Source organism: Peromyscus eremicus, chromosome 8a, assembly GCF_949786415.1.
Source record: "Peromyscus eremicus chromosome 8a, PerEre_H2_v1, whole genome shotgun sequence".
Classification (NCBI taxonomy): Eukaryota; Metazoa; Chordata; class Mammalia; order Rodentia; family Cricetidae; genus Peromyscus; species Peromyscus eremicus.
The window spans coordinates 53,626,284-53,645,333 of record NC_081423.1 but is presented as its reverse complement, the minus strand read 5'-3'; the positions used below and the strand labels follow the sequence as shown (position 1 = coordinate 53,645,333).

The 19,050-nt window shown below is 50.8% G+C and overlaps 3 protein-coding genes across 5 annotated transcripts; 1 reads left to right on the top strand and 2 right to left on the bottom strand.

The window, feature by feature from the left end:
• Positions 1–4,094: 4,094 nt before the first annotated feature.
• Positions 4,095–11,085, bottom strand: Zmynd15 (zinc finger MYND-type containing 15). The gene is made up of 13 exons (XM_059271059.1): positions 9,527–11,085; positions 8,661–8,880; positions 8,407–8,562; positions 8,000–8,160; positions 7,077–7,229; positions 6,195–6,275; positions 5,917–6,033; positions 5,741–5,829; positions 5,554–5,652; positions 5,251–5,404; positions 5,108–5,166; positions 4,744–4,904; positions 4,095–4,373 (listed from the first exon to the last, which is right to left on the bottom strand). The coding sequence occupies exons 1-13, from the start codon at positions 10,098–10,100 to the stop codon at positions 4,202–4,204; spliced, it is 2,196 nt and encodes a 731-aa protein (XP_059127042.1). The 5' UTR covers positions 10,101–11,085; the 3' UTR covers positions 4,095–4,201.
• On the top strand, positions 8,340–15,997 carry Cxcl16 (C-X-C motif chemokine ligand 16). The gene is made up of 6 exons (XM_059271060.1): positions 8,340–9,913; positions 9,996–11,298; positions 11,536–11,674; positions 11,883–11,965; positions 14,607–15,047; positions 15,273–15,997. The coding sequence occupies exons 2-6, from the start codon at positions 11,229–11,231 to the stop codon at positions 15,317–15,319; spliced, it is 780 nt and encodes a 259-aa protein (XP_059127043.1). The 5' UTR covers positions 8,340–9,913; positions 9,996–11,228; the 3' UTR covers positions 15,320–15,997.
• Med11 (mediator complex subunit 11) lies at positions 14,572–18,974 on the bottom strand. 3 transcript variants are annotated; one of them, XR_009380655.1, is made up of 4 exons: positions 18,818–18,974; positions 18,544–18,674; positions 17,506–17,695; positions 14,572–15,315 (listed from the first exon to the last, which is right to left on the bottom strand). XR_009380655.1 is itself a non-coding variant. In XM_059271061.1 (3 exons), exons 1-3 carry the CDS (start codon positions 18,900–18,902, stop codon positions 17,558–17,560), a joined length of 354 nt encoding a protein of 117 aa, XP_059127044.1. In that variant the 5' UTR covers positions 18,903–18,974; the 3' UTR covers positions 17,254–17,557. The 3 variants fall into 3 exon arrangements, 1 of the variants encoding a protein (XP_059127044.1); XR_009380654.1 differs by lacking the exon at positions 14,572–15,315 and adding an exon at positions 16,420–16,617; XM_059271061.1 differs by lacking the exon at positions 14,572–15,315 and having other exon boundaries at positions 17,254–17,695.
• Between the last annotated feature and the right edge of the window lie 76 nt (positions 18,975–19,050).

Here is a 19,050-nt window from a genome sequence, read left to right as displayed (position 1 = left end):
GCCCAAGCTAGCCTCAAGTTCTCTGTACCTGAGCGTGACCTTGGATTTCTGATCCGCCTACCATCACCTCCGAAGTGTGAGGGCTACTGGTGTGTGCCACCATGTCTGCCCAGCTGAGAAAGTGTTTTGAGACCTACTAATTGGATTTGTGATTCACACAAAATGTCTTAAACCCATGTTTTCAAAATCCTACCCTATAATAGGCTAGCACAATTTTTTTTTTTTTGCCAAAGGCCTGTTAGTTATTTTAGCATTTGTAGTCATGGGATTCTTATTGTCAATCATATTAGACCTCATTGATGTCATAAAATACCTAAGAAAAGGATTTACTGCTGTTCTCTGGGTCTTGCCATCTCACAGGTTTCTGTCTACGATCTGTGTCTCTATGACTTGGGCCTGAAAGGAGGCAGATCATCCTGGCCAAGAGGGCCTACAGAGCTCAGCTTCTTACCTCAAAGCAACCAGGAAGCAAAAAGAGACAGACAGGGGCCTGGGACAACATGGCACCCCACCGACATGCCTCCAAAGACTTGCTTTCTCTAATAAAGCCCTGTCTCCTACTCCCCACCACCTGGTAATAATTCAGTAACAAGAATCCTTTAAGGAATTAATTGATTAAGTCAGAGATCTCACCACCGATCTCTTCCAAAAAGCCCATTGTCTGGTAGCTGAGACTTTTAGGGAGACATTTCACATCAAATCACAGCACACATAGGGTAGTCTGTCCAGTTGGAACATCTAGCTCACCCCTGCATGGTCCGGAAAGCCCCGCTCCGGTGTCTCTCCAAACCCTGCCCTCTCAGAGAATCTCCAACAAAGGGAGGCTCCAAAAAGCCTGGTTCTGCCTTCTTGACAGCCACGGCAGCTCCTCCCCTGAAGTTGCCAGCAGCCCAAGTCCCCACCTAAGTGGTCAGCTTTTGACCGTGCTTGGGCACAAACCCAGCTTGTGGTGGACACATCATCACCCCTCACCTACGAGCTATATAATCTCCTTGCCTTAGATTGGGCGTAAGGCTTCTCTGGCCTTGATTTCTGGGGCTGGAGAACCCACCTGGAAGTTGCTTTGCTCAAATAAACCTGTTGTTATACTTTTTCAATTCAGCTTAATCTGGCTTACTGTGTCAGCAGAGAAACCTTTTATCGGGGGACAGAAAACCTATTATAGTCAAAGTCTGCATTTGTGTCCTAAAGCATCAGATAATATGCAAAGTGATGTTTATGGCTCTGTTTCAACAGCTCTACAGACTCTCTAACTTGAAGTTCACATAATTTATACACTATAAAATATTCTCTTCCTGGTTTTGTTTATTCTTTTCCTTCCTTCTCTCCCTCCTTCCTTCTCTCTTTCCTTCCTTCCTTTCATTCTTTCTTCTTGAACAGAGTCTCAGGACTTGGCTTTGAACTAGAGGTTCTCTGGCTTTAGCCTTCTCAATTTATGCCATAACAGGCATGAAACCATGCTCAGGGGGAAGTGAATTCAGAAAGGAGCAGTTTGCATAGGAAATTTTTTGTTTTGATTTTTGAGACAGGGTTTCTTTGTGTAGTCCTGGTTGTCCTGGAACTCTCTCTGTAGACCAGGCTGGCCTCAAACTCACTGAGATCCACCTGCCTCTCTTTCCTGAGTGCTGGAATTAAAGGCATGCACCACTACCACCCGACTATGAAACATTTTTATTAGAAAAGTACTGTCTGTTCATGGGAGAAAAGTGAACAGGTCGGTGGAACAAAGTGAGTAAAAGAATCTTTGACAATCCCACGGCTTGCAGATAGCATATCCTTTCCTATTTTTTCCTATTTTTGTTATTGTTGTTGTTGCCAGGAATTTGGAGTTTATTTTTGGCTGGAGAAGGAGCAGTGAAACATTTTGTTTCTCTTCAGTTCACCCGGAAACCCAGCTTCTCCTCTCTGACTACAGAGACTGAAGCTAAGGAGAAATGATAAGGAGGGGGAGCAGAAAGCCTGAGTGTGTGGGAGTAATTAGATACACAGCATACTAAGTTCCTAGGCCTGTGCCCCACCACACCTTTAGAGACAGATGCAGTGCCTACCCTTTGTCGGTGTGTAACTAAAAGGGTAGACTAGGAATTATGATTGCGAGAAAGGGGAAATAAAAGGTGTTTTCAGGGCTTGTGGGATGTGTCTGTCTAGCTTTCAAGTATGAAGCAGGAAATGCCTCCCTCCCTAAGGAAGTGAAATAATAATTGAGCAAGAAAATGGGTAATTCCATAATGACAGAATGCATATTGTTATTTAGAGGTGTCTGGCTCAAGGGGACAGAGGAACTAGAAGTCATGAGCTTAGCTGGTTGAGGTTGGCGAGGATGGCATGAAAACACACTGCCAATCATCTAGACCTAATGGCGTGTTTGTGGAAATTAAAGACACAAATAAAGGACAAATGCAACCCCAAGGAAGCAGTCAGCCAGTTTCAGAAGGAGAAACATTCTAGGGGACAAGCTGCTTCCTTTAGGTTCTCAATGAATAAGCTCTGGGAAAATGCGAGAGAAGAGGCAGAGGTCTTTAAGACGTAACCAAAGGCGGTGTGCAAATCTCAGTCCTCTCATTCTTTTTTAAAAAATGTTTAAAAATCAGATTCATTCATTTTATCTGATGTGTGTACACATTTTGCCTGCGTGTGCATACTTGTGTGCCTGGTGCCCAAGGAGGTCGGAAGATGGCATCCAATCCCCTCCAACTGGAGTTACAGACAGGTGTGAGCCACCATGTAGGTGCTGGCAATGGAACCTGGGTCCTCTGCGAGAGCAGCAAATTCTCTTAACCTCTGAGCCATCTCTCTCTCCAGCCCCCTCTGTCGTTCTTTCGGTGAGGTCTCACTTGGTAGTTCAGGCTGGCCTGGAATTTGGGGAGCTCCTCCTGCCTCAGCTTCCCAGATGTTGGGATTACAGCCATCTGCCATTATACTCAGCTCTCATTATTTCTTGATCGGAACAGAGCAACACTAAAGGCACATTCGAGCTAACTGGAGGAATTTTAATGTGAGCAGGACACTGTATTAAGAAACTCCTGGGGCCGGTGAGATGGCTCTTCACAAGCCTGACACCTGAGTTCCTTTCCTAGGACCCACATGGTGGGAAGAGAAAGCCGCCTCCAAGTATCGTTTTTTTAGACCGTAGTGTAGGTTGTCCTTGAACTGAAGGCAATCCTCCTGTCTTAGATTCTTAGTGATGGGATTGCAGAATAAGTCGTCACACCTGGCTTGGGAGGTTCTTTAGCAGCTCTACAAGGCTAATGATAAGGATTTTTTTTTTACATTAAAAACTTTAAAACCTATTTATCATATACTTATGTATACAGTGTGTTTACACATGCCTGTGCCTGTGGAGGTGAGAGGAGACAGCTAGCAGGAACTGCTTCTCTCCTTCCAGGTGGGTCCTGGGGACTGAAGCCAGGTTTTGCTATGCTTGGCAGCAGGTGCCTTTCCCTGCTGAGCCATGTTGCTGGCCTCTGGAGATGCCATTATGTTGACATAACGGTGCTCTTGATTGGCCGTGGAGAAATCTTGGAAAGCCAGGCTCCGTTTGCACGATCCTGTTGTAATATGGCTCACCACATCGGCCTCTGGTCCCCATGCAGTATAACTGCTTTCCTATTCCTGTCTACCAAACGTCACTTCCAACCTACACTGGGGGTGGGGGTGGGGTGAGGAAGAGAGGTCCCTGAAGGGGACGTTGGCAGGGAGGTCTGGGTTCTGGATGTGTGGGATTGTGAAGGATGAGAGAAGGTGGAGTTTGCCTCCTGAGGCTCTTCAAAACTCCAAACCATGTGTGGATTGTGTCCCGTGGAGGCGCTCTGCTTCCCAGCCCAGCTAGGGGAAGCCACTTTCTGCTTTTTTGGGCTCTAGTTGTTTTGGTGGGAGACCCGGATGTTACCAGACTGGAAACCATCTTACCAACACTGGGAGAGGATTTGGGGATTGTCAGGGGAGGTTGTATACCCCACTCCCCACCCGAGTTAGAGAGCAGAGTAAAAAGGACGGGGAGAAAGTTATCCCTAATCCTTATCTCCATTCCCAGGATAATGAACCGATCGTGGGGGTGAAGTCAAAGGAACTCAGAGGCTTCAAACAAGGGATTTTATTTAACCTTTCGTGTGTGCTGACATTCAGTCCTCCCCCGGGCCTTGGAGTGTTTTCCTTTCGGAAGCGTGCTTGGGAAGGGGGTGGACCACTGCCAACTCGGCCCTCATCTTCGCCGGCGGGGCCTGCGTGCGGCCTTCTTCTCTCCCCGGCGCCTTCGAGCCGGGACAGGAGGAGCAGCAGGAGTCGGGGGTCGAGGTGCAGGGCCGGGTGCCGAGCGGACGGAGCCACCTTGGGCAGGCTTGTAGACCAAATGGAAGATGAAGGCGTTGCAGTACCTGCAGCGAGGGCGTGGTCGGGGGGCAGGGCAGGTGAGGCCAGGGCACAGGCTCAGGGCTAGGTGCTGTTAAGGTGGTGGTGGTGTGAGGGACTCTAAACCTGACGCCTGGGTTCGATCCCCAGAAAAAAACAAAGGAGCAAAGGAGTCTTTTTAGGAGTAGGGTGAGGGGTTGAGAGATGTTGTGAGTGGGATCTAAAAGGTTGTCTGTGTTGGAGGTTGTTCAGACCAGCAAGAAGAGGAGGAACGAGGACAGAGGTGCAGGGTTGTAAGGCTGGGGCGAAGAGAATCCCAGGAGTACAGAGACCTTTTAGGCTATAGAGTATATAAATCAGGGGTCAGGAGAGCAATAGGCAGCCATGAGCCCTTACCACGGCATGCAGTTGTCAGCAGCTCTGAGGCGGAATGGGGAGCGGAAGGGGTTGGGCTGGGGCGAGCTGGTGCCCCCTCCTGTGGCCACCGCCATGGCCTGATCATCCATCACACAGCCGTACTCACTGCTCTCAGTGAAGAAAGCTGGCACTCGGAGAGACTGAGGTTTGGGTGGGCCCTCAGACACTCCCTGGGAGGCTCCTTCGCCCAGTTACATCCCAAGCCCCACCCTCCCAGATATATAAAGCCTCAGGAGAGACCAGGATGCTGGAGAGGTACTCCCCAAGTCTGTGGAGCAGTTGAGGGGTGGGTGAGCCCAGTCCTTTAGAGAAAGAAAGGAACTGGGTAGGTGAGATTATCCACCTGAAGTCGGGGCAGAGAGCTCAGCCATGTGTCCTTGAGACCAAAGCCGGAGTTAAATCCTGCCAAGAGAGGAGGACACTGGTGTCCACGGTGTGCTTCTTTTACATTCCCCACATCCCCGTCCTTGAGCCCTAGGCTCTTACCAATAACCAGATCAGGCTTGGGTCCCTGGAGCAGGTGGTAGGACCGGGTGGACACCCTGATTTGCAGATCCCTTCGCCCTCCCTTCTCCTTGGTCCCAGAGCTGAGCCGTGCTGATACCCCAGAACCAGGACGCACAGACACCTCAGGGCCATCCTGTGGGTCCAAGAGTGGGGTGGGGAAGCCACTGGAAGTCCAGGTAATGGGAGCACCAGGAAGAGCAGAGGAAGGTGGAGGGGAAGGAGAGGGTCCCACCAGGCTATCAGAGGCGGGGCTGGAGAAGCAGGTCCCTCTCCAGTTCTTACCCTCTGCATAGTAAAATGCTGCTGGTCACTCTCAGGTGGTAGACTGTCGCCCACAAACTGCAGCTCCAGGGCCACGTGGGGGAGAAGGACCAAGAGCTCCTTAAGAGACAGAGAGAAGGTCAGCTCGGGGTCCCACGCTACGACCACATCCATCTTTTCAACGCACACTCCCTGAGTGGGGACTTACCCAAAACACCATGACGAGATCAAATTCCTTCCCGGCCTCTACCACATGGATCTTCAGTGACTGCTTGTTCTGGATGTTGAGCTCAGGGACTGGTGAGAAGTCCACTCATTAAAGATCTGGGCTCCCCTACTGCCACCCCCACCCTCCCACCCTCCCATCCTGTCTGCACTCCTTACAGGACTGGGGTACCAGGTGGGTGATGACATAGTACACAGTCAGCGGGTAGGTGAGAAGCACAGCCATGGGGGAGTCCAGGCTAAGGCCCCGCCACGTGTAGTAATCCTGCCATGAACCTGGGGAGAGTTGTCTTAATGGGGGGGCCTGGTCCCAGGCTTGGGCCTCGATCTCTAATAAGCACCGCCCCCCCCCTTTCTCAGGCACCAGGTTTCTGTCCGCCACCCCCTCTAGGATCTCTGTCCCAACTCCTAGTTCTTTCAGGACCCCTCCAGCTCACCAAAGAGGCTCCTGGGAGGGTCTAGAGGCACTGGAGGCATCAAGGCAGGTCCGTCTCCCTGCAGAAGCTGGTAAGGATCACCTGAGTGGATGAGAAACAGTGCCTAGGGGCTGTACACCCCCACCTGCCTCGCCTCCCTGCTCCTCCTGGAAGAGCTGTGCACCCTGGGAGAAGGGCTGAAGCTGAAGCAGGATTGGAGTTAGCCTGGGGACAGGGCTATTGAATGGGTCAGACAGAAATGACTCCTTTGAGGTCTGTGGAAAGACTTAAAATAGTCCTAATGGTGTTAGTACAGGGGTGGTGTGTATAGTAGTGGTTATACGGGACCTGGTCCACTCTCCCAACCCCCTCATGGTGTTAGTACAGGGGTAGTGTGCATAGTAGTGGTTATATGGGACCTGGTCCACTCCCCCAACCCCCTCATGGTGTTAGTACAGGAGTGGTGTGTATAGTAGTGGTTATACGGGACCTGGTCCACTCCCCCAACCCCCCCATGGTGTTAGTACAGGGGTGGTGTGCATAGTAGTGGTTATATGGGACCTGGTCCACTCCCCCAACTCCTCCATGGTGTTAGTACAGGGGTGGTGTGCATAGTAGTGGTTATATGGGACCTGGTCCACTCCCCCAATTCCCCCATGGTGTTAGAACAGGGGTGGTGTGCATAGTAGTGGTTATATGGGACCTGGTCCACTCCCCCAATTCCCCCATGGTGTTAGTACAGGGGTGGTAGTGGTTATATGGGACCTGGTCCACTCCCCCAACCCCCCCCCATGGTGTTAGTACAGGGGTGGTAGTGGTTATATAGGACCTGGTCCACTCCTCCAGCCCCACAACCTTCCCTCTAGGCTTAAGAGTCCATTCCTGGCAAGAGGACCCACATACCATTGAGAAGGTGGCTGAGGGATGGTGTGCTGCCCCAGGGGGTCCTAGGGGCGCCAGGCCCTGGAATCAGCATGCTGAGCTGGGTCCAATAGCCACGAGTGAGGCCCCGAGAGGCCAGGAAAGCTTCCTTGTTAAAGGTTTCACTGGTCACTTCTGCAGAAGGGGGTGAAGACTGAGGGCTTGGGGGCTAGGCCCCAGGACTTTAGCTTTCCTCTGCTATCCCTAAGGACCCTGACTTTGAGCCTGGTTCTATATAGGGAAGGAATTTTCTTTTCTGAGTGTCTACCATGTTCCAGGCACCAAGAGCTTACATAACCCTTGAAATAATTAAATGTGATTTTTATATTCGCTAGTATTCCTCTTTTACAGATGAGGAAACTTGGGTTTGAAGTGGGAAGTTTTTGTTCTGAGACAGGGTCTCATTATAGCACGGGCTGGCTTTAAAGTCACTATGTAGCAGAGCATGGCTTTGAACCCTTGCTCCTCCTGTCTCCACCTTCCAAGTGCTGGGATTACAGGTATGCCTATCAGGGCCAGCTCTTGTTTTGTCTTGTTTTTGGGACAAGGTGTCATGTAGCACAGGGTTCCCTAGAACATTAGATCCTCCTGCCTCAGCCTCCCAAGTGCTGGGAACGTGCCACCATGCCTGGCTAAGTGGACTATTTGAGGTCGTGCAACTGGACAGTGGTAGAAGTGGGCAGCAAGCGTTTGAATCATGCCCTCAGATGCCCGGGTCTCTCTCAGGGGTCAGGTCCTTCGGCCTCAGCTGCTCTGTCTCTGATCCCTCATACCCAGTACACAGCACCAGCTCATATCCCAAGGATGCAGACTTCAACCAAATACTCATTCCTCGAGCCCTGGAGCCAATCCCAAAGACCTGGTCCCAGGCTCCCCTCCCTGCCACGTTGGCCTTCTTATGGTACCTGCAGTGTAGGTGAAAGGCAGACTTGCCAGTTCTCCTGCTCGCTCCATAAAAGCGGCAAGTCTCGGGCACCAAAATCTGTGGCTCACATCGTCTGGGCATCGGTGCCAATCGGCCTGGAAACAAGCCTCCCCACAGTATAAGACAGCACCGCACTGGGGACTGGGGACACAGGGGTAATTGGCACCTGCTAGTCGTTGCGGGTCCTGTCAGCTGTAATCTGCGTGTTTGTATTGCATCCTGCGGCTAACTTGTTTCTCCTACCCTTTCCTACCTTCCTGGCCCTCCCTCTGTCTGTCTGCAGGGACACCCCCCCCCCCCACACACACACACACACCGCGCCCGCCTTTCTACTTGGTTGTCTGACTGCTGGAGTCTTCTCTTGACTCCAGCCTTGGGGGTGCTCACCAGGGTGTCAACTTCACTTCGAAGCTGTGCTTGTGACAGACATGGCATGTCCTAGCCCGGAGGGAAGCAAAAGTGAAGCCTGGCCGAGGGCCCCATGTCCGCATGGGGGTCTTCGCTAACTTCACGCCCAGCCTGGGGACAAGGCTCTCCAGATCTCTGCATGGGGATGAAGGCGGTGTCAGGCTGAAAGGGCTGGGGGGGAGGAGGGGTTCTGATCCCACTCCTTCCCACCCTCTGATAGCAGATATGTATACCGATGCAGGTGGGCATCTCCCACAGTAAGCTGTCGGGGCTTTCGGGGGTCCCCAGAGCCCATAGGGCAGGCCATGCTATGGCAAAGGAGAGCATAGGCCCGAGGAGCCAGATTCTCAGTGGCTAGGCTCTGGCTTCCATCCATTAGCAGATCAATGCCCAAGATGGTGCCATGCTCATCTGTCACCAGCAAAAGGCAGGAGAGGTGCAGGGGGGCAGCCTCTGGGGAAAGAGGGACAATTTGGGTGAGAGAAGGGGACAGATAGTCACAGTCAGATATACCAAATTTAGATGCCTTGAGGGGCAGACAACTTCAATGAGTAGAAGGGACTAGATCAAAGAGGCGGTCCCCATCTAAAGGGGGCAGCTGCTATACAGGGCCAGCATGTAAGTAACATAGGTACCTAATCAAAATCGGGGTTTTTGTTTCTTTGTTATTTCACGCCTGTGGGTGTTTTCTCCACATGTATGTCTGTACCTCACATGCATGAAGTGTCGGCGGGAGGCAGAAGAGGGTGTGGGATCCCCTTGGAAATGGAGTCACAGAAGGTAGTGAGCCACCATGGGGGTGCTGGTGTTTGAACCTGGGTCCTCTGGAAGAGCAGCCAGTGCTCTTAACCTCTGAGCCATCTCTCCAGCCCTAGCACCTGGATTTTTCTTAAGATTCAAGGTCTCTGGACTTTCATTCTTTACAGTGCCTAGATGCTGATTCAAATTAAAAGACAGAACCACATCATGGCAGAACTTCGGGCATCAGACTTGCATGAAGGTTACCAGCTTGTGACTCCTACTTGGGTTTGAGTGATATAGGAGGAGTACAGAAAGGTGTCTGGACAGGGGACAGGGCAGGGCCACCCTGGGTTCTCACCACTCCTCCGCCCTTTCCTCTTTTCAGGAGCCTTCTCATCCTCTCCTCTGTCCTCTCGGCATCCAGTATCACAGCTTGTCTCTTGCTGGGTCACCTGTGACTCGGCTGGAGGCTTTGCTTCCTGGGGGAATTCCCTGCTTGGACGGGCTGGCTCCCCACCTCCCTGTGGTTCCACCTTCTCTGTGCCTGAACTGGCCTTTCCATTCTCCTCTTCGTCTTCTTCCTCTTCCCCTTCTTCCCCATCCTCTAGGCTGACAAAACTGACGTAAGGACTCAGGTCCCTCAGGTGGAGTGGAGGCTCATCTCCCAGGAGCCGGGAAGCCCCCAGGCCTGGTCCAGGACCTGGCTCTGCACCTTGCCCCAGGCTGATGCCCACACTACGGTTTGGTAAGACGTGGAGCACCCAGAGGGCAGGGTCCTGGGGCAGCCTCCTTATCTGAGTCTCCAGTTGACGCCATCGGCCCTCAAGGTTGGTCCCCATGGTCCCCTTCTCTGCCACGAACTTGCGGAACCAGCCAAAGAGAAGAGCAGCGAAATCAAGGAACTCATCCCGGTATCCTGACACAAACTCCATGTTTTCAGACACACACAGGGCCTGGACCCAGAAAGGGATGTCTGGTAACCGTCAGGAACAGGGTAGTGGCCAGGGTATGGGCTGGGTCACAAAAAGGAGAAGGGTATGTATGGGTTTGAGATAAAATCTATAGAGTATTAGGAAATGAGAATAGGATTTGCAGGGATAAGGATGGAGGGAAGCTAGATTGGAAAGTGGATATTTAGGGTTAAAGATGAGTACTCAGGGATGAAATCATAGTTGGGGCACAAAACTCAGTGACTCAAATCCTAAAGCGAGACTTGGCTTAAGACACGAGGTAAGGCTAATCCTACGGGGAAAGGCTTCCTGAGAAGGGAAAAACTTGGGGTCTGTTGATCTGTGGGAAGTACAAGCGAGAGTTAAGTACTGAGGCTTCTCTCGGGCGGGCGAGGATCAGTTTGGGGTGAGCCCCAGTAAACCCACCCCTTTCCGGCCGCTCCTCTCCTCCGGTACCTGCAGCCGCCGCCACTTTTCGAAGGTAAATACCTCGTGCTGGAGGACCGCGGTGACGTCAGGGCTGCCCGAGCCCACTGCTCATAACTTGGGTGGCATGCTTAGGGCGTCCGGCCAGTGCGTGCACACTCCCACAGGCCTGGTGACCTGCTTGACTGCTTCACCTTGGCCATGTGACTGGATCCCACTGTGACCCAGCGGACCAGGGAAGTGAAAGCATCTTGGAGCCGGGAAGCAGACAGACAGGCGAAAGTCTGACATCCCCGAACCCAAGCGAGTCACTCTTCCGGGGGGGCCACGGCTCGCCCTCTCAGATTCCTCTGGCGCCACGGTCCGAGCTTTCTTTCGATTTTGTTAGGCAGTCTTGGCTGACCCCACGACTGCTGGTGAGTCTAGAGTCGGGTGAAGGAGCTCCGCCTTTGGGGGTTCCCCGACGTGGGGACGTGGGAGCTGGGCGCAGCGCAGGCTCCCCGGTATCGACCAGACGGTCGGTTCGGGATATCGCGCGGGGACGGAGGGCACCACCACCTCGCGCCCTCTCCCCATCTGAGCTCCGCAGAACTTGAGGCAGGCGGGGTGAAGAATCAAAAGCAAGAGAATCAGCTGGATGTCGGCTAGGTGCCCTGGCGGCAGCAAGCTCCGCAGAGCCCGGAGATGAGGCAGGGCCTCCGACCCCTGCCCCTAGCGCTCTTTTTCTTCTTGCTGAATCTGCTGGCCCGGCCAGGTTAGTCAAGGGGTGGGGCTGGGGCAGAATGGAAGCTGCGGAGGGGCACAAGAACTGAGGGATCAAGAACTCAGCCCAGAGCTGCCAAAGGCAGCAGCCAGGACTAGGGGAAGGCTGTCTGGGCTTAGACTGGGACTGGCATTACACTGGTCTGGCGGGTAGGGGAGGCTGAGTGAGATAGCTGAGCTGGAAACCGAACGGTCTGAGCACCAAGGCCTATCCCTGTTTCCCCTTCAGGTGATGGCAACCAGGGCAGTGTCACTGGAAGCTGTTCCTGTGATAGGAGAATTCGTTCTGGCACCGGGATACCGCCTGCTACTGTGGATCATATCCGAAAATACCTGAAAACATACGATCGCTGTTCATTCTTCATCAGGTACAGATTCCTACCCCACCCCACCCCCGGAAGTTATAGGACCCGAACACCCAGTCGGGATGGGGGAGCCTAGCTCCTTACCAGTTTCACTTGTATGGGGATTTCCAGCTCTAGTGGGACTCACCTTGGGTGACTCCACATCTTTGGAATGAGGAAAAGTAGGAAGGGGAAGGAGTGGTCATAGGAGGCTAGATTGTTCGTCTTGCAGGTTTCAGTTACCGTCCACGAGTGTGTGTGGAGGAAGCCAAGACCAGTGGGTTCGTGAATTGGTACGCTGCTTTGATAGCAAAGGTGAGACCCTTTTCTATTCTCCAGTGGGCCTCCATCTTACATTTCCTGTGTCTCTGCCACACAGCACCTTCCTAACTCTGGCTGAAGTGCTTTCTTAATTCTGAGCCTTCTCAATCAATATCTTTTCTGTCATCTTCTGGTTTCAGCCAATTTGCTCTACCACACACGCCATTTTCTTCTTCTATATAATTTATTTTTATTTCGTATGCATTCATGTTTTGTGTAAACGTATGTCTTATGAAGGTGTTGAATCCCCTGAAACTGGAGTTACAGGCAGTTATGAGCTGCCATGTTGGTGCTGGGAATTGAACCCAGGTTCTCTGGAAAGGCAGCCGGCACTCTTAACCACTGAGCCCTAATCTCTCCAGCCCTACTTTATATTTTCTTGAAGTCACTACTATAATATAGAGTGTACTCGAGATTGGTCATGCGAAAAAACTGCTCTACCACTGAGCTATTGCCCTGCTTTTTAAACATTTTCAGACAGGGTCTGGCTAAGTTGACCAGAATGGTCTTGAACTTGTTATCCTCCTGCCTCAACCTCTCCATCGCTGGGATTACAGGTCTCTACAATGGGCTTGGCTTTCACTATCGTATTTTAATTGAAATCACTTGAAGGTACTCTTTTCATTTTCTAATACTTAATGATGAAAATTAACGTTAAAGTTGAAAGAGTTTATCCAGGTGTGGATAACCCTAACATTCTGGGAGGCAGAGGCAGGTGGATCTCTGTGAATCTGAGGCCAGCCTGGTCTACAGAGTGAGTTTTAGGACAGCCAGGGCTCAAAACAAAACAAAACAAAAAGTTGAAAGAATTATACAGCGAACAACCTCTATGAACATCAACTACATTCTTCAGTATTTGATTTACAATTTTATATTTATTTACATAATAAAGCAAATACACAATCAGTAATAGTTACGGTATTGGTTCTACAGCATTTTACTATACCTGCATTATTGCAAACCCGTTCTGTTATCTATCCATCTCTCTGTCCATCATCAATCTTCCTGCTCTTTTTCCGCCCTTAAAGTGATCCTCACAAGTGCTAGGATTACAGGCATGTACCATCACTCCCCCTTTCAACTCACCTGATTTTAAATGTTTTTCATCATAAATTGCAGATATTATTGTATTTAATCCCCAAACAGCATGTATTTTACTGAGTTCAATTTTTTTTATTTGTTTGTTTTGGTTTTGTTTTTGTTTTTTCAAGACAGTGCTTCTCTGTGTAGCCCTGGCTGTTCTGGAATTTACTCTGTAGACCAGGCTGGCCTTGAATTCATAGACATCCGCCTGCTTCTGCCTCCTGAGCACTAGGATTAAAGGCCCAACTCTGAGTTCAATATTTTATAGTTCTTTTTTTTTTCTAGGTTAAAAAAAAAACAAAATCCTCAATCAACTAAATGAAAAGTTCTTAAGTATTCATAAGCCAGTTTTCAAACATACAAGAAACATACAAGTCAGGCGTGGTAGCATACACCTGTAAGCCCAGCACTTGGGAGATAGAGGTGGGTGGATCTCTGTGAGTTTGAGGCCAGCCTAGTCTACAGAGCAGTCAGGGATACACAGAGAAACCCTGTCTCCAAAAAACAAACAAACAAAAAAGAAAGATAGAAAATAGGAAATGTTCTTCAATAGTCTACCTGGTGTCAACGGTACCCACACTGCCTTTCAGGCTATGGAGACCTATATTATTTCCTTCAACCCTCCCAGATACCCTGGGCCTTGTTACCAGGAAGTGAGTCCCAGAACAGCTATAGATGAAGAGTAAAGTCCCTCCAGGGTCCAGTGCAGTGCAGCACCCCTGCTTACCCTGTGACTTTGTGGTTTGTGATCCTTGTCCGTCTGTCCCTCTGCCACTGTCTTCCTCCCCTGGCCTTCAGCTGCCCTGCCCCAAAACTCTTTTTGCACAGAACTGGGGAATGAGTCCAGGACCTCACCTCATACATGCTAGGCAAGAACTCTACCACTGAGCTGTAGACACAGCTCTTCAACTGTCCCCTGGATGCTCCCCATGCCCCTCCCTCTGCTGGGCTCAGAACATGACACCCAAATCGGTGATGTTAGCAGTTGAGAGACTGCTAAAGTCACTCTGACTTTTCTCCACCTTTCTGGGTGCCAGCAGGCCACAGAGGAATTCCATGACTTATGTCACCTGGAACTGAGGCATAATAGATACTTTCATGCTATAGGAGCTCTGGCCCGGACTTGGAGGCCAAAAAGAATCTGGCAAGGCCATACTGGTCCCCTCTGTTACCCTGGGGTGGGGATGGAGACTGGAGATTTAATCCAGGGTCTTGTACATGCTACACCCTAACCCCCCTTGTTCATGACCACTAATCAGAACCCTTCCTGTCCAATCATACAACTGTCCATTCCTCATCCAGTCTAAGCACAATGGAATAGGTTCCTGTGTCCCATCAGACTTTGACTCAACTTGTTCTGCTTTTCTGGTTAATCTGCTTTTTTTTTTTTCTTATTGGTGGCAAGGGTGTGTGTGTGTGTGTGTGTGTGTGGGGTGTGTGTGTGTGTGTGTGTGTGTGTGTGTGTGTATAAAATGGCCTTGCCCTGAAGATAGGTGAGGAAGATACTTCAGCTGTTCCAGTAGCCCTGATCCTTTATTTGTTTTTTCTCCAGAGTGTGGAAATGGTCACAGGAAGAGTTTCCACCACCAGGAGCATTTGCCTCATGCTAGCACCTGGATCCCAGTGGCCACAGAGGGGACACCTCCAGACACAAGCACCCCTGCACCGATTCAGAGTACCCAGCAGTCCACTTTTCCACCTGGAACACTGTCCTTGAACAAAGAGCTCACCCACCACAGCGAATCCACTGCCCTCACGTCAGGCTATGAAACCACGGCTCTCACGTCAGGCTATGATCCCGAAGCTGGACCTGAGGCTGAGGCCAATAAAAACCGGTCGGAGGGCAACCTGCAAGAAGGAACGCCAGGAGCTTCCGCTGGCCTACCAGCCGCGGCACCAGTGCTGTCTCTCCTGGCCATTGTTTTTCTTCTCACAGCAGCCATAGTGTACATTCTGTGCAACAGGAGGAGAGCGGGGCGGCAAAGCTCTGCAGGTACGTGAGACTCCTAAACCTCACCTCGGGGACTAGAGCCTTCCTGGCAAGGGTCCACCAGATAGTAAGGCTGTCGGCACCATGGGCCGGGAGGGAAGTCAGCCAGCATGGACTAGGTCTTTAGGTTATTTAATGTCGAGGAGTCTGACTTTCCATTCAGTTCATGTCCTGCCTCAGTTCTGCTTCATCTCAGAGTTCACCTCCCAATTTCTTTATTCTTTCCAGATCTGCAGCTCCATTATACACTTGTGAACCAAGACTCCAGAGCCTGAAGAAGAACGGAAGCTTGTGAGAGAGGACTCAGGAGGTCGGTGGCAGGCTGGGCTCCATCAGTGAACTGGACCTTCGTTCGTTCTTTCTTATGCTGCTCTGAGACAATAATCTGGGGCAGCTCTAAGTTGTTCATTCTCTGCCTCTACCTACAAGGTTCTGGGGTTGGACAAAGGTCACATCTGCCCTAATTTACTTCTGTAAAAAATGTATAAGTTTTTAGAGTTCTGTTTTGTTTAGCCAGGGTCTTATTTAGTCTAAGCCTGCCTCAAATTCCCTATGTATCTGGGGATGACTATTGATTCTCCTACCTCCACGTCCATAGTGGATTACATACTTGCTGAACATGAGATAGAATTCTCTATGTAACAGCCTTGGCTATCCTGGAACTCGCTTTGTAGATCAGGCTGGCTTCAAACTCACAGAGATCCACCTGCCTCTGCTCTTCATGATTAATAATATATGAGCAGCCCTCCTCCCCTTAGTGCTCTCCCCTGCTGCTAATAAAATGTACTATTCTAAATTATGTGGTCTAGAAGTACAGCCCCAGGCTGGAGAGATGGCTCAGTGGTTAGGAGCACTGGCTGCTCTTCCAGAGGACCTGAGTTCAATTCCCAGCAACCACATGGTGGCTCACAGCTATCTGTAATGAGATCTGGCGCCATCTTCTGGCCTGCAGGGATACATGCAGACAGAACACTGTATACATAATAAATAAATAAATCTAGAAGTACAGCCCCTGGGTAGAGAGCCTGTCTAGCATGAGTAAAGTTCTAAGTTTAACCCTCCCACTACCAATAAATTAATTTTTTAAAATGTCTGTTTTTTTACATTGTGTAACAATAAACTGGCCAATTTCTATGTCTTTAATTGTAATAGTAAAATTGCTTTTAGAATTAGTGGCTGAGGGCTGCAATTGTTCTTGCAGAGGACTCAGGCGGTGGCTCACAACAGTATGTCACCCCAGTTCCTGGGGACCCGACGACCCTCCTTTGACCTCCACAGGCACCAGGTATGCACATATACGTACAAAGGCAAACTATTATTCATACACATAAACCTTAACAACTTTTTCTATTTTTTAGAATTACTAACTTCTGCAGACACTGGCTTCAGTTTTTGTCCCCTTAGAAGTGCTGATGGTGCCCCCAGGCCACAAGTTCCCCTTCACACTACATCAGCTCTTCTCCAATCCCACACCGAAAGCCGAGGCTTTCTCCCTCTTGTGCTGACGCTGTGCTGATTCTGTGCAGGCTGGACTCACTTCCTCATCTCTTCGATCCCAGAGAGCGAGCCTGATCTTTATAAAAAAGTTACAGCTTTTATTATTAAAACAGTTCCTGTTTTGTTTCTTCCAATGAGGAACATAACCCCCCCCCCCTCTCTCTCTCTCTCTGTCTCTCTCAGTTTTTTTTTTGTTTTTTTTTTTTGTTTTTTTTGTTTTTTTTTTGAGACAGGGTTTCTCTGTGTAGCCCTGGCTGTCCTGGAACTCGCTCTGTAGACCAGGCTGGCCTCGAACTCACAGAGATCTGCCTGCCTCTGCCTCTTGAGTGCTGGGACAAAGGTGTGTGCCACCACTCGGGCTCCTTTTTGAGGAAAAGTCTTGCTATGTACTTAGCCCCGAGTGGTCTCAAACTTCAGCAACCTCCCCCTCCCCTTCCCAAGTGCTGGGATTCCAGGTTCAAGCCATCATGCCTGCTTATGAGAATATTTTTATTGGGGGGCTGGAGAGATGGCTCAGAGGTTAAAAGTGGTGACTGCTCTTCCAGAGGGTCCAGGTTCAATTCCTAGCACCCATATGGTGGCTCACTACCTTCTGTAACTCCATTTCCAAGGGGATCCAACACCTTCTTCTGGCTTCCACAGGCACTGCATATATGTGGTGTACAGACATACATGTGGGAAAATAGCCATATTTGTAAAGTAAAAATAGACCTTAACAAAAAAAGGATATTTTTATTGGATCTTCTGGAACCCTAGGGCAGGGTGTGCATGAGGAAGTGGGTTGGGCAGTTGTCTCTCTGACTCCCCTCTGAGCTTGTGTAGTGGAAAGCAGGGCCATCTTGCTGGAGGAGCCAGAACAGATCTGTGGGCAGGCGTGGGCTAGAGTCTCCAGTTCTACTTTCTGTTCCATGGTCCTCATCTGCCCTGACCAGTAGAGCACGCATCACTCTGCTCCCCAGCCTACCAGTCTCTGGCTTCTGTCCCAGGGTGCAGGTCACACTCTGCATCATCTTGACTTAGTTCTCCAGCATCTGTTCACAGGTGCGTGCCACATCACTGATCTTGAGGCGGGCATAGTCCACTCGCTTTAGTGCCATTTGACAATCCTTCCTGGAAGAGTAGCTGGAGCCCTCGTGGGGCTGCCCTGTGGCCACCTACAGGACAGTTAGATCAATCAGTGGAGCACTGCCTTTCTTGACCACCCCACCACCAGACATCAGGTCTCTGATCTACCTTAGCTGTGTGGTAGCTCAGTGATCTAAGGCAAACCACTTAACCCATGTGAACCTCATCTGTGAAATGTGGCCGGCAGTGAGTACTTCCTAGAGTTGGAGGATAAGACTGCAGAGTAAGGACTTTGGCCTAGTGCTGTCCCTTTACTTGGTCCCCAAGCATATGGGGCATCATCAGGTCAAGTTTCTGGGAGCAAAGTTCAGTGGCTTCAGTTTTATGTTCTGTTCAGCACTGGGGCCTCCTTTATAGTAGGCAGGTGCTCTATCATGGGGCCCCGCCCTCTTTTTTACCTACTGGGTCTAAATTGCCCAGACAGGTTTTGAACTTGTGATTCTCCGGCCTCTTGAGTGGCTGAGATTACAGGCCTATACCACCTGGTCTGGCTAGGTATTGTTTACACACCCTATACACTTTTAATCCCTAGCTTTAAGAGGACTAAACCAGCCCTGAAATGAGGCTACTTCAAGCCGGGCGGTGGTGGAGCACGCCTTTAGTCCCAGCTCTTTGGAGGCAGAGGCAGAGGCAGGCAAATCTCTGAGTTCGAGGCCAGCCTGGTCTACAGAGTGAGTTCCAGGACAGGCTCCAAAGCTACACAGAGAAACCCTGTCTTGAAAAAGGAAAAAAAAAAAAAAAAAAAAAAGAATGAAAAAGAAAATGCCTACGCCGGCATAACAAACAGTCTTACCCAGCTAAAGCTCAGGGAACCCCTAAGGCTAGGGCTGTGGTGGGGAGCTGGGGTCCCCGCCCAGCACCTTCTAAACACACCCACCTGGGTTAGGTAGCGGATCTGAGCCGAAAGCTCCGCCTCCACGTGCTGCACAGAAGCGGTGAAGGCTGCCGCCTGCCGGTCCAGAAGCCGCTCGTTGGTTTTTTCCTTGGACAGTTCCAGGATCGCCGTTCCTGCCAGGGCGGGCAGAGGGCGGCGTTAGACCGAGGCTGGCCACGTAGCCCCGCCCTCAGGCCAGCACTCAGGTCCCGCCCACACCGCGCGCGGAGTCCCGCCCGGCCTTCTCTCCCTGAGCTGCGCTCCCCGCCTCCCGAACCTGCGTTCTGGAGGATGGCGCCGATTTCGCGCTCGATGTCCTCCAGGGCGCGCAGCCGCTCGTTCGCCAGGCTGTAGGTAGCCATGGTTCCCGGGGAAAGTCCCGCAGGCCGTCTTTTTCGAGATGGGGCGCCAAGGCCCGGAAATGCCTGTTTGTGTGCGCCTGCGCAGAGGCCACTGTAGCGAACACTACAATTCCCAGGATGCTCAGCGCGGCCTCGCCCTTCCGGGTCC

Excerpts from the sequence above, each read along its gene's own strand:
- Zmynd15 (XM_059271059.1), bottom strand. The coding sequence starts at position 10,100 with ATGGAGTTTGTGTCAGGATACCGGGATGAGTTCCTTGATTTCGCTGCT. Across the intron at positions 6,276-7,076 it reads CCTCAGCCACCTTCTCAATG|GTGATCCTTACCAGCTTCTG; the intron begins GTATGTGGGTCC and ends TCATCCACTCAG. Across the intron at positions 5,653-5,740 it reads ATCTCGTCATGGTGTTTTGG|GAGCTCTTGGTCCTTCTCCC; the intron begins GTAAGTCCCCAC and ends CTGTCTCTTAAG.
- Cxcl16 (XM_059271060.1), top strand. The coding sequence starts at position 11,229 with ATGAGGCAGGGCCTCCGACCCCTGCCCCTAGCGCTCTTTTTCTTCTTG. Across the intron at positions 11,966-14,606 it reads ACGCTGCTTTGATAGCAAAG|AGTGTGGAAATGGTCACAGG; the intron begins GTGAGACCCTTT and ends TTTTTTCTCCAG. Across the intron at positions 15,048-15,272 it reads GGGGCGGCAAAGCTCTGCAG|ATCTGCAGCTCCATTATACA; the intron begins GTACGTGAGACT and ends TATTCTTTCCAG.
- Med11 (XM_059271061.1), bottom strand. The coding sequence starts at position 18,902 with ATGGCTACCTACAGCCTGGCGAACGAGCGGCTGCGCGCCCTGGAGGAC. Across the intron at positions 18,675-18,817 it reads CGCCATCCTCCAGAACGCAG|GAACGGCGATCCTGGAACTG; the intron begins GTTCGGGAGGCG and ends CCGCCCTGGCAG. Across the intron at positions 17,696-18,543 it reads AGATCCGCTACCTAACCCAG|GTGGCCACAGGGCAGCCCCA; the intron begins GTGGGTGTGTTT and ends ACTGTCCTGTAG.